This window comes from Pomacea canaliculata, linkage group LG6 (genome assembly GCF_003073045.1).
Source record: "Pomacea canaliculata isolate SZHN2017 linkage group LG6, ASM307304v1, whole genome shotgun sequence".
NCBI classification, from domain to species: domain Eukaryota; kingdom Metazoa; phylum Mollusca; class Gastropoda; order Architaenioglossa; family Ampullariidae; genus Pomacea; species Pomacea canaliculata.
The window spans coordinates 6,050,809-6,067,567 of NC_037595.1; the positions used below are offsets into that span (position 1 = coordinate 6,050,809).

The following is a 16,759-nucleotide window of genomic DNA, read 5'->3' on the forward strand; positions in this document are numbered from 1 at the left end:
ATAATGACAATGATCAACTTTATTTGTCCCAGTGGGCAATTTGAACATGGGAAGGTGCTCTAGTTACAAAGTAAAAGTTAGAAATAAAAGCAAGAATTAAGTTCGTTTGCAAGGTGCAGCATTAAAAGATGTCAACATGAAAAATAGCAGCAATGAAAAAAACCAAATGACATATACATAATATAAACTAACATCAAGAATAATCGTGCACAACTACGACATCACACACACCACTGACACTTCTTCTGATGTGTGAAGCAGAGAGAGGGGGAGAAATGCCAAGTTCCTAATTGTAAATTGGGGAATACTTGAGACAAAATAATGACAGTGTTTGTATGACTCGTATACAAATGATGATAAGTATTTAGAATGTAGCTGTTACTACTATGCTCCTAACAAGATATGTTCATTCATAGTAGCACCAACATTTTTTCACACATCTGGCAATAACAAATGTTTGAAGAAGCTGTTTGCAGAAATACCAGTTGAAGTTCTCAGTGATTGTGATAATGTTGATGAAAATATTAAGGAAAACTTCTGTAAAAAATATCAATGCATTAACATTCATGTCTTTATAATCAGTATTCATCTTGTCGACATATCCATGGTTTTTTTTTAATTTTGTTTATCAAATGAAGGTTAGAGGTAACTTTGAAGTAAAAATTGGGTATTCCAAAATACATTAGTTTTATAGACTAACAATGATGCTCTCTAGAGACAAAACAATGTGACAGAGGGGGACACTCTTTATTAAGATTTCTTTCAATGTATATATACTAACCTGTAGACAGGGTGGTAAAATACAATCTGCACAAGGCATTTCTTATTTTGCTTCATACATATGAAGGGTATGTAAAGTGATCTAGATGATGGGGTGCAGGATGACTTATTTATTATAAAAGCAGCCAACCATAGCTTTAAAAGATATAAAAAAAAATAATGTATTACAACAACTTGTTTCGCTAACCCTTTGCACAATGTATAAAATGTAAAAAGATTATAAGCATACAAAAAAATTGTAAAGTATGCATTTAATTAGTTGATAGCTGAGCATTTATTCTAATTGTTCAAGCCTTCTATTCTTGAGATCAAAATATTTGTGATGCCAGATGACCATTTTATTTCTTCAGAGGGTAGGAGGAGGAAACCTTTCATATAATAAACTAAAAAGCACCAGATATTATTATTGATCTGTTCTCCTAATAAAAGCATAAGAAAAATCAATATTCAAAGAATATTATAATTTGTATATATAAGTGTTAGATTTATGTGCAAGTCTTATCAAACTCTTGTAGCCTAATGTGCTGGTGCTGCATGTGCAAAACAATTAGGTTGAAGAATGTGTTGCATGCCACTGTTTCTCATCCTCTTACCTCAATTTAGTTAAAGCATCACAAAGCCTAAAAAGAAAAAGATAATCAATTCTGTGTACACTAGAACATTTAGAATGAAAGTCATTCTTGCATGTTGACCAAGGGCTTAAATGCTCAGACTGTTGCTCAGTGTTTGCAGAATAGATTGTCTGAAGAGTCTGTGTTGTCATATGAGCGTGATGTTATATACCATCAGAAGTATAAAGTTTAGCAATTGAATTGTGTGGCGTTCATCATTGGTGCAGCAAACAGATGTCATCACATTATTCAACATCTATATTGAAGCACATAAAAATCAGTCATTTGTTGGGTAGACTTTTGTGGGCCGACAATAACACTCAGGTGAGTTTGTGTTGCTGATCATTTGTGGTTAAATGCACTGGTCCAAAAGATGGCCTAAAAATGATATTGCCTAGGCCATCACTGTACACTTGTGATTTTTGCTGTCGTAGGTGTGGTCGTCGTAGAATGGATCTCTTCCTTTAATGCTCCTGTAAATGGAGAGCACATGATTTGTCATGATATTACCCTTTTGTCTTTTTCGTTCTATGCCCGGATCGCTACTAAAAAGATGTAAAGTAACTTGTGCTGTGCAAAAATATGAAACAACCAAGAACATCAGCAAATACAGCGTTCCCTCTACTTGAGGGATCTCCCTCCTAGGTTTTTATTTTTGACCTGTCACTTTCTAGAATCTTTGATAATGATATATGTGTGGTTGAAATATTCATAAAAGAAAATTACATTTTTTTCCAAAGATTATACAAATTCTATTAGCATGTAGCTCATTACCTGGTCTGAAATTTTAAGGGGACAGGACATTCTTTTTAGTTTTCTCTTATATCTTAGCTAATACTTGAAAGAAATTTTTTAATTTATCATTTAAAGATTCAGATTTGGGGAAAAAATATTTTATACCCAGTTCAAAATAGTCATATAAAATGGAAAATTGCACCCAACTAAACCTTTAGACTCTTAAAAAAGGGTTATGACACTGTAATGATGTGCTTGTGTAGCCTTTAGTATGTCCCTTTTGAGGGCTCACAAGCAGATTTTGCACTAAAGAAGGAAGGGGGAGTGAGGAGGGTGAAAGTGGAAACCTGTCCAGAGATACCCAGAGCCTTATCCTTGTTATATTGATGACAAGAACTTTTTTACTGAGTTATCAGACCCTCCCAATCTAGGTTATCAGTTGCTTGGTTTGGCAGGCGATTGCTTTCACTTAAAAATAATTTCATGCTATATCAGGAAAGGGATAACAGATCTGAAAAGGAAAACAGAGAAAATTCCCCACAGTATAACTTACAGAGTGTGCCATGAGATATGAATCTACAACCTTTTGATTCTCACCACTACATGTAATACATTACCAAGTATCTCTACCCAGGCTATCATCATACCCGTACGCTTAAATGTAATAAATATAACAGATGCTTTTTTTTTATCTTCTTCCATTTTTCTTCTTTCTTTTTTATTCTTACCTTGCCACATAGGGTTCAAGAGACCGTAATTCCCGTGTTGTGTTGATGTCTGGACCAAAAGAATGTGTGCGAGTACTCATAGTATAGCCATCACTCTTCTGTCTTTGGACAGCACCACGAGTGTGTCCTAGACGATCTCTGCCCTTTGGATTTTCATCTTGAAACCTGTCAGACAACAATCAAGATGACCACTTTGAGGACTTTCAGGTAGTCACCATTAATCTCAGAACTTATTCCATTTTTGGCTATTATCTGTGAATGGCAGAAACCAGTGTAAATGCATTAAAGCACAAACATTGATGATAATAATGAGAGTGTGTACTTGAAATGCACAGCACAGCCAAGATAGATCGCACTATCTTACTGCACAGACCAGTAACGATAAATGAAAGATAATAGTGGATGGTCAGGTATGTATAAGTACGCTAAACAACATAAAGATGAAGTACAAGAGTAGAGAATAAGAGCAGTGGATGAAGGGAACTTTAAACAGTACAAGATGGAGTCGATACATGTTGGTTAACATATCCCTGCACATGTTAGAGTAGTTAGACACATTCACCCATAAAAACAAAATCACATGCAGGCTCCATTATAATGAGCACTTTAAACAAGACAAATCATACTCCATGCACTAAAAATTGTTCTTATAGTCCACACTAGAATATATTTTGAAGTTCTTGCCTTATCATATAATTGGTAATGTAGTGGTCCGGGTCATCAGCTGACAACACATAACGGCTGTTATTCTGACTGCAGCCTGATAATTCCTGCCAGCCCACCTTGGTGGTGTTCAGTCGGTCAGGCACAGAAGGAGTGGGCCTTTGCTGTCCCTTAAACTGATCTGTGTGTGTACTGTTGTACAGATAAAGAACATAGCAGCATATGGCAAAGAGGGTCCTGCCAAGAAGGCAGAAAGGGGATGTTCAGAGGAAACTTATCATGGTGTGCTGCTGCCTGAATTACTATATAGCAATTATTTTTATTTTCCTTTTGTTGTATTTAATAAACTCAAAAGTTGTAAAATACATATTTGTAGAAAGCAAGATGCTTTATTTCTTGCATAAGAGTAAGCATACCGTACACCTCCACAGCTAAAACATTTTCTGACTCAATTTATGATTACCACAATTTTTTTATTAAAATTGGCATTCTGAGCCATGACAGTTTCTTCAAACCTTTTATTGTGAAAAAATCTTCTGCAAGTCTAGAGACTCAGGAAGGTACTGAAGTTATTGAAAATATAACCTGCTCTCACCTTGAAAAATTGTTGGGATGTATCATGTTTAGATACTCAATTGGGTCATTCTTCTGTACATCTTTTGCTTTTAATCTTGGTATATCTTCTAATTTGTCATATGCCTGAAGGGGGACAGAAAAACACTCAGTGCAACATTAGTCATAAATAAAGTGAGATAAATAATTCATAAAAGGTAAAATGTAAATACCTGTCCTTATTTTTTCAACTTTAAGGAACACTTTTTCTTCACAAATCACCTATATCACTTTGAAATAAAAAATTATTTATACCTTGTTTCACACAGGTCAAATCCTGCTCTATACACACATACATGTATGTGTGAGGTACAACTAGTGTCTTGTTAGAGAATGTACGTATTGATAATTATACACATAATTGTATGTTACTACATATCTCAGTATAATTACTTAAAGCCATCGTATTTAACTGTACAAAATCAGCATTTGCTTCAAATTTCTTAAATTTATATAGTACCAAGGAAATCCTCTATTGTTGTATTAAAAGGAAATGAATGATACACACATCACCCAAACGTCTGTGAAGAAACACAGGTTTTACCGCCTCTTTTGTGAAACCAGATCCCCGCTCTGAGGGATTAGCAATAGTTTCAAATGGTTCGTTTCCCTGGTACACATATTGAAATAATATAATCATGCCATGGCTTAAAATTTGTTATTTGAATCTCTCATCCTCATCCCTTCTTTTTCTCACACACACATACACACACTGCACATGGTTTGTTGGTTTATTTAGTAGGAAAATGCTTCTATTTTGTGACGATTTTGCACAATGGGGGGAGAGGGAGGAAGGAGGAAACTGGAATATCCAGAGACCCCCTCCCCCAGTCCTGTGGACAAGTGTAACATACATAGAGTGTCCCGAGACACATTTATAGGCACACACACACACGTTGTTCCCACTCCCTCCCTCACGCTTATTTCTGAATAAAATTTGAGTGAATGTTGATAGTAATTATTTACCTATGCACCTAAAATGCTTTTAAAGCTGCATCTTTTTAATTTTGTCTGGTTCCATCTCCCACATCTCCTAGATCAGTTATGGGCAAAATTAAGCTTGTCCAAAATGGTCAAATTGTCTCCCACCTCTCCATACACTGGTGGTAAGATGCAGGTCTTTTAATTGTATTTTTGATCCTTCTTGTATTTTGATTAAGAGGAAAAAATATCTCATCAATTATAGCACAGAAGGTATTTGTAACATTGCCAACTTTATAAAGAAGGTTGATCAAGTAAGAATGTGTGGATGTTATTGTCATCATCAACAACTTGCTTAAACTCTGGCCATTACCTCCCTATATTTGATTTTGATATTACCTTAGAAAGCTGCCAAGGCCTAAAACTTGTCTGCGTTATGCTGATACCTGTAGGTCTCTCTGTGAACCAGTCCTGGGATACAGACAACAAAGCTGTACTGCATCTTCTGAGACATTTTTAAACAACAAAATTCTAAATTTCATAAAATCAATCTTTTTTCCCTTCTCTCTCACTAATTAAGATCTGTTCTAATTGATTACAAAACATATTTCTTCCTTATGGGAAAAGAATGTAGCATTTTAAAACTATAGCTGTTCAAGAACAGCTCTAATCTTGTTTTAATTTAATAATATACAATCTAATATTGCTAAAAATTTGCTAATAAAAACAATAATTACACAAAAATGCCACCACTCACAGGTTTGTCACCAAGGTAGGGATTATTTGGAGTGTAAGTAATGGGCTCAACATTCAGGTTATGTGTAAATCCACTTTTAGTGTTAGGCCCCAAGGTCATGCACTGCAAATCACCTGCAAGGTGGATATCGTAAATTAATTGTTTATAACCATCTCACAAAGTCTAATGCAAAACACCTGGATGCTAATGCAACTTACACCAGTCTTACAAGCTTTTTTAAATAGCTAGAAAGAAAATGGCATGTCACATTTCATGTTTTGAAAAATTATACTTTCTTTTAAAGAAATTTTTAGAGTGTAGCAATCTTTGATTTAGCAATGTACTATTAATTAACTTAGTTTTTGTATTGTACTTAGTGCATGCTCCTATATGAGCATCACTTTGTGCTACATTAAGTGCACATTTATTCTTCTTGTTACTACTACTTATGAAACTTCATACATGAACATTATAGAGACCTACAGTCAAGTGGGTTCTGCTTCCCCAAAAACTTCTGCTTGGTTTCTGTAACCATGTAGTTAGGACCCTGCAATAAAACATAAAATTCCTTGTGAACAGTTGTATAAGGTTTCTTTCACAAATAAACAGATTCTTTCTTTTCTGTGATGGTGTAGATATATCTAAAATAGCATATATGACTGACAGTACAGTTGTCCATTGAACTTTGCCTTTCAGATAAATGTTCAGATCAATGTTTGCCACTTTTGTCAGTGTACAAAGAATATTTTGTACTATATATTATTTAATGACCTGCCAGTTAGGACTAGGGAAGTTCTTTTGGAAAGTGTTAAAACAAATATATCATTGGAGGTGGATTTCATCCTGAATAATAAATTGTCTTCATGAAAAATGTGTTTAGAAAATCTAATAATCAATAGACATTGCTCAACAAAAATCTTTAATAAATTATACTAATTTTTATAAATTTTTTTTAAGTATATAGCCATCCTAATTGCTTCTTCAAACAATCTGTTGTTCTATACAACCATACAGTCAATGCAGCAGTAATCATTATTTCTTATACCTTGGTCACCCATGTTAACCTCATTTTAAAAAGTCATATACCCATAATCAGGTAAGGTCCCAAAGACAATGAATAGGTATGGTCTTTCGACATTGTACTTTGAGCAAGATAAATCTTATGTGCTTGAGCACATTCTCTAGTACAAATAATAGTACAGCTGTGTCAGAACTAACAATTTAATAAACTTCTGTTTCTAAGCTGTTATTATAAGACTGAAGGTGTCATGTTCTTTTACAATGCTGCAAATATCAACAAATCACATTCTTACATAACCATGATTTTCCAGTTCTGTTGGGTCTTTAGGCTGGATCTTCTGTAGCAAAGGCTTATAACATGGCAGAATGTTTGCAGGGGCACTTGCAGCACGAGTGTCAATGAATACTCCTTTTACCTGCATCAACAAAATTTATTACTGTAACAAAAGTAACTGCTGATGATTTTCTAATTTATTTGTAGCCTGACAATTTTTTGTTTAATCATTAAACCCTTCACTATAGTTGCATCTGTCTTCCTCAAAGGTCTCAAAGACACAAGTAAACATTTTCATTATAAGAAAGTGAATAATGTATCCTCTTTAAAGTAGGTTTAAAATGGTGTATTATTGTGCAAGCTACATCAAGCATTAATATATTATACAATGCCATACTTTGCACATTGATATTTCAATGTTTTTGACAAAGGGATAAAATAAAACAGTTTCAAATCACACACACACACTGATATCACATGTAGTACTTGCATGATATAGGTTGTGTTTTATTTGTATAATAATGCATCCTACAAAGAGGAAAAAAGTTTAAAACTGCATAATTCAGAAAATATCATGTATCAGTAGAGGAAAAATGTTTTTTCAAGATGCATCATCATCAGATCCAAATTATTTTTTTTTTTTAGGTATAATAATTGATTTCATCATAATTTTTCTTTATGAAGCCTTTTGCAATGACCAAAAGATGGATAAGCTTCCTCTGATATGTAGAGAAAAAAAGTCTTTTTTTTTGTTATTATTCAAACATCTGTATAATGTCTATGGGTCAAACTTGAAGGATAGAGCACTCTCTCTCACACACACACACATTACATTTTATATATAGGTATCTATAAAATTAAAAACGAAACTAATTCCTTCTTGGTAAATTAAAAACCCTAGATACAGATCTAGACCAGAAAGAAAAAGTAATGAAAGAAATGGCAAATACATTTGCCCCAGTATGGTCAGCAGATCAAACCATGACCAAAGAGCTGTGTGAAATAACTGGTAAAATTGTGACTGACGAAGAAGAGATCCTTTACAAAGATGTATTTTAATGCTTGACACAAAAACATGATAACAAAATTGCTACAAGACAAAGTTTCCAGATATTATAAACTCAAACAGTTTTATTCAGCAAATTAATGTTGGCTGTCACTCAACCATGTATTAATGATTATTGTACATACCTCTTTGGATGTTGCAAAGTGGAGAGGGTCTTGCCTCACAAAACCTGTCTTGACTTGGTGTACACTGTTAGGCAAGGGTTCTTTTCCAGTGTCACCTTCATATGGCTGGAATGATAGTTCTGTCACTGTGTGGTAATTGGCTGAGCATATTCTCCTGTGGACAGTCAGAAAAGTTTTCTCCTAAGTAATGTGTGAAGGTGTGAAGTTGCAGTGAAAGTAATAAATTACAGTTCCTATGTCTAAATAATGTTTTTATGATTAAGTAAAGTTGTAATGTATTGTTTTCCCAGTAATCTAACCAAGTGGGAGCTTTCTTTCACACAACAGTGGGTACCCTATCACTGTTAGTGTTCAGTATCTTGTTTGCTGAACATTACTCAAGAGCACTTCATGATCATTGCATCTCCATTTTCAATGGTGGGAAGCCTACATGCAACCTATGCTTTGATGACCCCTTTGATCTGATAGCAAGCATTAGCACTTAACAGTGAATTTTAAAACTGTACCAAAAACAGACTGACACTCATGGAATGGAGACCAGCACTGACAAGTACAAAATCGTGGTAAATGGCAATGGCAAAGCAGAGTTTTACATGAACAGAGCTGTAGGAGGTATGCTTTCAAAAGATGACAGCTCCATGGCAAACATTCACATCAGGATTGCAACAGCAACAATGACTAGGCTTGACAGGATGTGGTGCAGCAGCACCATCAGGTTTGCTACCAAACACAGACTGTAAAAGTCCCATATGCTATCTCAGCCTGCTACACAGATATGAAACATGGATTCTGCTTGGCAATATGGAGGAGGGAATCCAGGAATTTGAGATCAAGTGTCTGAAGAGGAAGTTCTGGATCTTGTACAAGGAGTATAAAACAAATGAGTTTGTACACAGAATGCATGGTTGCCACCCTCTTTGGACACCAGGAAGTGGAGACAGAAAGAATCATGTTGAAAGTGTAAAGGAGTGGATGAGTAATTCCATCTCAAACTAGTCATTCCATGCAGGACTGCTCGCTATCACTAAAGACAGGTCTAACAGGGAAGGGTTTTGTTAACCACTGCAGCTCTCTAGTTTGTTTTTTTGTTTTTTTTGTCAACTGACACCAGTTAAGGTGTAAATGGATGATAAAATATTATATGAGCTTGATGCCAAAACTTGCCTCAGTGCAAGATTTTTTAAACTGTTTTATCCTGCGGAACTCTTGCAATAATTTTTAGGCTGTAGTATAACCCTGCATAAAATGTTGATACCTACAACCCAGTAATGTGTATAATTTTGCTGCAGCATTGCTATATTTAGGCTATTTACCACTGAAAGTTGTATGGCATTTTACCTTCCCATGGAAAAGTACACCCTATAAATTTGATTTTTGAGAACTATGAACTTCATTTATAATAATGACCATGACAGAAAAGTAGATTTGACTGGTTGGTGACATTTTATCTTTATTTAGATCCATGTTTTTGATTATCTCAACATCTGAACCCTCTGAAAAAAAAAGAGAGAAGTGACCTAATTTGAATAAAATAGGAACATTATGGCAAGCACTATTTTGATGATCACTGCGCAGCTGTTTCCCTTTTTAATTGTTCATCATTTTTTTAGGTAGAGATGTATTCAAATGTGTGCATGTGCATGTCTGAGATAGAAGAAACAATTAAATGACAAATAACAAATCTTTATTTATGAGAGTAACAGCTAGAATAAGTAAAAGTTATGATTTTTTACAACTATAGCCATCAGTCTAAGTAGAAGAAACTGAAACACTACATAATTACAAAACAAATGCATTAAAATTACAAAAGAGAAAAAACAGGCTACGCACAAAGATTAGGTTTGAGAGACAGAAGCTCGACAGTGTGTAAGCAAAGTTCTTCCACAAAAGATCAGAACTCTGCATCAATACCTACTTCATCACAGGATTGTCATATTCATCCAGATTTGTGCTGTAAAACACCTGTGGTCTCAAGTTAGCAGAATATCCAGTGCCTTTATGGTGACCAGTTCGTGGCTTAAATTTGTCCCAGTATTTTCCATATGTGGTTGAGTTCTGTGTCACATAAAACTTCATCATGTTTGTATCTGGCCCATGACTCTTGAGAATGTGTACACTGCGAGGCCCTGTCGGTAGCGGACCCATGTCTTCCCAATGAAAAGGAGTAGCTTGAAAAAGAACATCGAGCTTATATTTAAATATAATACCTTCAAAAAAAATTTATTTACATAATGCAACCATGAATGCAAAAGAGGCTCACTCACTCACAATTTCTTTCCACTGCCTCTAACTGAATTACAGTTTTATGCCCCCAATATACCTCTCAATTGTACATATGCATAGTCTTAAAACATCATCGTGACCATGGTAATTGATCTGTTCTTCAAGTTGATTCTGTGATTCTATCGGCATTTTAAAGTAACTTACCGCTGTTTCTGTAATAATACACGCACTAAAGGGTAGTCTAACCAGTGCGATTGTTAGATATCTCTATCGCACTTCTTTGCTGTGGAGTTCTACGCTGTCCCATTACCAGGCGAAGGCTTTGGGCTGTTGCTACGAGAAACAAAGGGCAAGTTAATCTCGTGCTTACACGTACATTGGTAGTGACTTCCCCTTGATTATTTTGCTCCCTCAACACGTGTTTAGAACAGACATGGGACTTCAAAGGATTGTGTAAGTTGTTTATGTATTATATCTGTCTGTTAAGGTCAAAACAAATGTTATTTTTATTCTTATATGCTATTACACTGCGTTAGCCTATAGAGACAGAAATCAAGTGCCTCACCACAATTCACAACATTTTTCAATAGTTGGGCTTCATTGGAGTTCATTGAATCAACCAATTATTTCTGAAATGAAGAACTAAAAGCTCTGACACAGAAGGAGTTTCCACAGTTTAGATGAACGGTAGCTTTTTCTATGTATATCTTTATATTGTTTAGATCTTCATGATAAATTTAGTCTATCCATCTCTTAATAAAAAATAAGGCCCCCAAAGTCGTCATTTGCAAACCATAGAGGCATAGTCAGAGATGTATTGTCTTTTATTCCATCAAAACCAGCCATTCCCTGCTCACGAGTTGAAATGGGTTACCAATGCGTATGCAGACATGGCCAACTTCGTATCATACATAAGGATGACGATTAACATTTGTGACTTAAGCTATGATTATAAAGTTGTGTAAATTAATCCAAAAGTTAAACATACCATAGGATTGATCAAAACATATAAACTCTACGGCCTCGCGACTGGCCATTATCGCCCACTAACTCATCAAGTAAGCTTTAGCTACTCAGTAGTTGCCTGACTGAGGGGATATACAATTGGCCTTAAAAAGTTTAATGCTTGGAATGGGAGCTGTCTAACATAAGCGGTGATAAAAGAAAATTTACGGATCCACCCCATGCCAACCCAACTCAACAAAGGACAATAACATCTAACCATTGCTTATTTCTTTTCATTCAATTTACAGCCAGCCCAAAACCCAGAGAGGGAAAAGGGCTTTGGAGCACAAAGAACCCAAAATACATGAAAATATCAAGACATCCCTGCTTTTGAAAGGAGGAAACACAAGTCTTTTAGTGACACAAGTATTAAAGGAACTGGTGAGTGACTGCTTTGTGAGTGTGTAAGGCTAAGACATACCCTGAAGGATTTGGAATCTTCATTTGCAAAAATATTATGTTGTTGGGTTTATAATGAATTACTATCTCAGTACATGTAAAATGTTTGCATTAAATAGGCTAAAAGAAGCAGCACTTCTATCAAGAAATATTGTTCAGCTATTTTACTTAGTTGTATATGTGTGTGTGTTTGAGAGAGGGAAGAAGAGAACCTGTTTGATTTTAATTTCTACTATTTAATCTTTTCAATTTTTTCAGCATATGTTGAAGAAGCCACATTCTGTTCTTTTTAAAAAGTAAGTTACAATTATCATCATCATCATCATCATCATCATCATCATCATCATAAAACAGGTATTGTTGTTATTTGGAACAGTATGGTAATATGCTACAGATCTTAGGATCAGATTTTATCTGGACAAATCTACATTTCGAAATTTTTACAATAGTGATTTCTTTTACTTTTAGTAGATAACAAGGTGAGACTTATACACAGGCAGTCCTCAGGTTATGTCAGCCCTGAGTTACGATGTTTCGTGGTTACGACACATCTCCCATTTATTGTATAAAGCCTTGTTTTGAAAAATTGGTTTTGCATCGTAAATGTCGTGTTTCATTTCATTATTAAACATATTTTATGTGTGTTTTTTGATAATTACTGAGTTTGGATAGGATAAGTGCTTACATTATGTTATTTACGTACAGTATGTACTTATGTTCCATCTTAAAGCGAAATTCAGTTTGCAATGTGACATAGGAATGGAACGTCGTAAGCCGAGGATTGCCTGTAGTTATTTTTGGTTGATTACACTAGTTACAGTTTATTTTATACTGCTTAGAGTATCTGAGTTTAGAAACTCTGTTTTCATTGTCATTCATGAAAGCTTTTTTGTTTTTTCCAGGAAGAATATCACCAGACCTTTTGAAGATCAAAACTCATTAGTAAGAGATTGTGCATGTTTTTAAATATTTTTTATTGCGCAGCAATGCATTGTTTGACAAGCATTTAAATCTTTGGCACCTGCTGAGTTGGGAAGTTGCGTGTGTGTTTTTCATTTTTTTTTTCCCCGTGTGTCTGTCCCTGGAGTTTTCTGATTTTATCATCAGTTTGTTGATCTACAAAATCCTTAGTGTTCTTGCTGCTGATGACTTTCTTCTACCTAGTGTTGTTTACGTTCACCTTACTTGATCTTCTTTTTTTTTTTTAAAAAAGAGCATCTCACCATTTCTCCAGCATGCATAGCACTGAGCTTGTCTTCATGACATAAAAAAGTGTGCAGTAAAAGGGCATCATTTTTATTATTGTTTTTAAATAGTTAAGATAAACTCTTGAAATTTTAGAGTGACATCATAGGTTGGATGAGTAGGGCAAGATCAAAAGGAATTATAAAGTGAATATGATAAGACTAGTCTTTGTATACATTACTAGAAAAATCTTACTTTTTTACTTCTATTTTTGCATTCGCACCTTCATTTGTTTTCCTATTTATTTCTTATTATTTTTTTAGAAATGCTGTTTGCAATAACAGAAATATAGGAATGCTATTTTGCAATGTCTGTAGGAATTCTTCTCAACCAAGGCAGATGCTTCTCTTTTTGCATTTGGCTGTCATTCTAAAAAGAGACCTAACAACCTGATAATAGGTAAAGTAAATGTGTCTGTTTGTCATTGTCTGTATATAAAAGGAATAAGAACAAAATGAGTGCATTACTTAACAAAGTATATGTGGTAATCAGTGGAAGAGTGAATAGGATCTGTATCTGTGCATAAAAGAGATTTAGTGGAAGAACTAAAGGCACCACATAAATGTGCATTTTGCTCTGTTTGCATTGTTTCACCTAATACTGGAATGCCAGTGACAGGAAATAATTTTATGCACATTAATATAACTTTTTAATAAATTTTAAAATACTTGAAATTTAGGGACAATTAAATTGCAATTTTGAATTATCTGGACAAACAGTGCATGTACTTTCTTTTAAATAAAGGGATGCATGTGCCTTGTCATTTACAGTTAATTAAGTATCGATGCAGTGTTGGTAGCATATCCATTTTTGAAGCCTTTTAAAACCTGTATAAGAGTACCAAAAAAACATCTCTGATTTGTAGGTCGCATGTTTGATGGACATGTTCTGGACATGGTTGAGTTTGGAATTGAAAAGTTTGTTTCCATGTTGGAATTTAAGGTAAGTGTTTGTGATTTAATTGAACAACTTTTTCCTTCATTTCTCACTCAGCCGACATTATCGCAATTTTTAAGCAGTCTAATGAGTTTTAATGTTTTCTTCAAAAGAACAAATCACCAGTTTTATTTATATTTTTTTTTTATTTTACATTTGTTCCTGTTTACATAACACAGCATTAGGTGATGGTACGAAAATAACAGGTATAAATATGTAGATTTATTGATATATTTTCCAGGGTGAAAAATGTGTTTTTGGTGTGAAACCTTGCCTGGTCTTCTCTGGACAGGCCTTTGAACAAGACTCTGAATATCAACGAATACGCAACTTGTTTACAGGTAGGTTAAGAGGTGCACTTGTTTCGGCTTGAGTGTATGTTTGATAATGATGCAGTACAGTTATAAAGTTCACTTTTATTAAATATGTTCATAGATTATGCACACAAAAGTCTGTAGTCCCCATGAATGGTATTGCTACTGAGCAAACCTGACAGCACAAAACCAAGCCAAGATAAAAGGGGGCACGTGTGCTGAGGTTGGCGGAAACAAAGTGATTTTAATGGTCATGCATAAAAGTTGGCCACTCCCCACACCCCCACCAAGAGAACCATTTTTCATCTTCTGCTGAAGAATTTGTACTTTGGCCTTGCACAGGAGCACTTCACATTCTTGTTGATGCCTTTGATGGATGATTTTGTAAGTTTTTATTATTTAGTCAAAGTTGTGGTAATGCCAGACACCTTGTTGAGGTCTTAAATATTTCTGTCCTTTTTCAGACTTTTTCAAGGGTCCTGTTGTTGACAACGTAAGATTGGCAGGTCTTGAGCATGTTATTTCAGTGACAGCATCAGGAAGGAAATTCTATATCCGAAATTACAGGTACAGTAAGTGACAGTGGGTATGTTTGCAAATGCATATACACTGTTGTGTCCATATGTATCAGCGTGTGTTTGTGTATATATACACACACAGTTTTTCAGATTTTTTGTTTAATTATTATAATTCCTTACAGAATTTTGCTGAAAAAATCAGGAAGTCGCACACCAAGAGTGGAACTTGAGGACATGGGCCCTTCTCTTGATTTGGTCATGCGTCGTACAAAACTTGCTTCTGATGACCTGTTCAGACGTGCACTTAAGCAACCAAAGACAGCCAAGGTTTGCAGATTTTTCCCATCTACTCTGCCTTTTTGTTTAAAATATGTATAATGATATATACATAAATATGTATAAGATATATGCACATTTATATAAGATGTAAAATATGTATTTTTTCACTTAGCTTTAAATTAGTTTTTGTGCTTTATTCATTTATATTACCATTTACTCTTGAAAATTTGCACAAAGTCATGCTTATCAGATTTGGTTCTTCCAACATTCCTCCTTCAACCTACCTACCACATTAACATGAAAAGAGCATTTTGTAAAATAACTTTTATCATTCCATGCCTTTGGCTACGTTTCTGCTTGCAGATAAAGGGTGGGGTGGGAGGAACTGGAATAGAAGAGAGGGCAATGTGAAAATGAATTCTATAATGATTGCAATCTTTTCTTTGCAGCCAAGAAAGATCAAGAATATCTCCCACGATGCATTTGGCTCCAAACTTGGCCGTATTCACATGACAAAACAGGATCTTAGCAAGCTGCAGACACGAAAAATGAAAGGGTTGAAAAAACGGCCATTTGAATCCTCAGGAGAAGCAGCAGAGACGTCGGGTACAGAGACAACAAGTCCGGTAGCAAAGAAAGCCAAACAAACTGCAACTTGATGAAGACATGAGAACAATGAAACTTTTTGTTTTGTTTTTGTTTTTTTTTTTAAATTTTAGGGCGAGGGGTATGTAGCTTGTTGAATTAATGGACCTGAGTGTTTTATTCATGTTGCATTTTGATACTGGTTTATCATGGAAAGCCTGTTGACCTGAGAGTGGGGGAAGGGGGATTAAGATTACATGACATGACAAGATAACCAAAGCTTCTTCTGTGTAGAACAGTATTTCTTACTGTCATGCAAGAACCTGACAAACCATTCAAGATGACAGAAATGTATATCGCCCCCAAATCTTAAAGGTGCCGAAAAGGACCTTTAAGAGAGTAAGTTTTTTCCCATAATATTTACATGTGTGAACTGTTCCAGCCTGTTCTGAACTTTGAGTGCATACATTTGGTGAGATTCATGAGGACGCTAAGATCCACTGGCAGCTGTTATGTTGATGTAGCATGGCGGGGTGAAGGCATCTGGTGAGGCCAGGGATAAGATGGCCGAGTATGTTGCAGCGACCCCAGCCACTAAGCCAACTACCATAATTTCAACATTGGCAACTTTCTCGAACAGTGGGACTGTGCTGCAAAATGTGAAACAGATGTTTTGTCCATTTTCTTAAGTGGCATTTCTAAACATGGTATTAAATGAAGTAGTAAATTATGAAGATGTATATTTATAGTTTTAGGCTTGCATCAGTAGGTTGCTAGTGCTGTTGTTGAAACTCTGAAATCTCATTTCTCTCGGTGGGACATTCGTCCACCTCTTTTTCCCCATGAGTGCCTTTTCCTGCCACTGACTTGTTCTACTCATACACAAACAGCCAAACCTTGACATTGATCATTCTTTCATTCAAAATAAAAGCCTACAGCAACACCCTAACTAACTGAAACACAAACTTATCTAATTCATGCAAG

At 35.1% G+C, this 16,759-nt stretch overlaps 3 protein-coding genes across 5 annotated transcripts in view; 1 reads left to right on the forward strand and 2 right to left on the reverse strand.

Annotated features, from left to right (window-relative positions):
* Positions 1-10,847, reverse strand: LOC112565859 (protein phosphatase 1 regulatory subunit 32-like). The gene is made up of 12 exons (XM_025241704.1): positions 10,699-10,847; positions 10,187-10,439; positions 8,272-8,425; positions 7,100-7,222; positions 6,270-6,333; positions 5,808-5,920; positions 5,450-5,521; positions 4,638-4,739; positions 4,113-4,216; positions 3,539-3,709; positions 2,855-3,019; positions 1-1,864 (listed from the first exon to the last, which is right to left on the reverse strand). The coding sequence occupies exons 2-12, from the start codon at positions 10,414-10,416 to the stop codon at positions 1,786-1,788; spliced, it is 1,377 nt and encodes a 458-aa protein (XP_025097489.1). The 5' UTR covers positions 10,417-10,439; positions 10,699-10,847; the 3' UTR covers positions 1-1,785.
* LOC112565864 (ribosome production factor 2 homolog) overlaps positions 10,848-16,759 on the forward strand; it is a 15,256-nt gene continuing 9,344 nt past the window's right edge. Inside the window, exons 1-10 of one of the 2 annotated variants that reach the window (XM_025241713.1) lie at positions 10,848-10,947; positions 11,748-11,880; positions 12,157-12,194; positions 12,801-12,840; positions 13,461-13,542; positions 14,009-14,085; positions 14,321-14,420; positions 14,858-14,960; positions 15,094-15,238; positions 15,640-15,849. In XM_025241713.1, the coding sequence (XP_025097498.1) occupies positions 10,928-10,947; positions 11,748-11,880; positions 12,157-12,194; positions 12,801-12,840; positions 13,461-13,542; positions 14,009-14,085; positions 14,321-14,420; positions 14,858-14,960; positions 15,094-15,238; positions 15,640-15,849 (948 nt within the window). In that variant the 5' untranslated portion in view covers positions 10,848-10,927. Of the gene's footprint in view, positions 10,948-11,747; positions 11,881-12,156; positions 12,195-12,800; positions 12,841-13,460; positions 13,543-14,008; positions 14,086-14,320; positions 14,421-14,857; positions 14,961-15,093; positions 15,239-15,639; positions 15,960-16,759 lie in introns of those variants that run through there. The other variant, XM_025241712.1, reaches the window with a different exon arrangement.
* Positions 15,902-16,759, reverse strand: part of LOC112565860 (amino acid transporter AVT1H-like) — a 6,265-nt gene continuing 5,407 nt past the window's right edge. For both annotated transcript variants that reach the window (XM_025241705.1, XM_025241706.1), the window contains exon 9: positions 15,902-16,425. In XM_025241705.1, coding sequence (XP_025097490.1) covers positions 16,266-16,425 — 160 coding nt within the window. In that variant the 3' untranslated portion in view covers positions 15,902-16,265. The remainder of the gene's footprint in view (positions 16,426-16,759) is intronic.

What these genes read in the sequence shown, in the direction of transcription:
- LOC112565859 (XM_025241704.1), bottom strand. Translation starts at nt 10,416, where the DNA reads ATGGGTCCGCTACCGACAGGGCCTCGCAGTGTACACATTCTCAAGAGT. An exon ending in AACTGGAAAATCATGGTTAT is followed by an intron (nt 6,334 to 7,099) that starts GTAAGAATGTGA and finishes GTTTTATTGCAG; the next exon opens with GGTCCTAACTACATGGTTAC. An exon ending in GGCCTTGGCAGCTTTCTAAG is followed by an intron (nt 4,740 to 5,449) that starts GTAATATCAAAA and finishes TATGTGTACCAG; the next exon opens with GGAAACGAACCATTTGAAAC.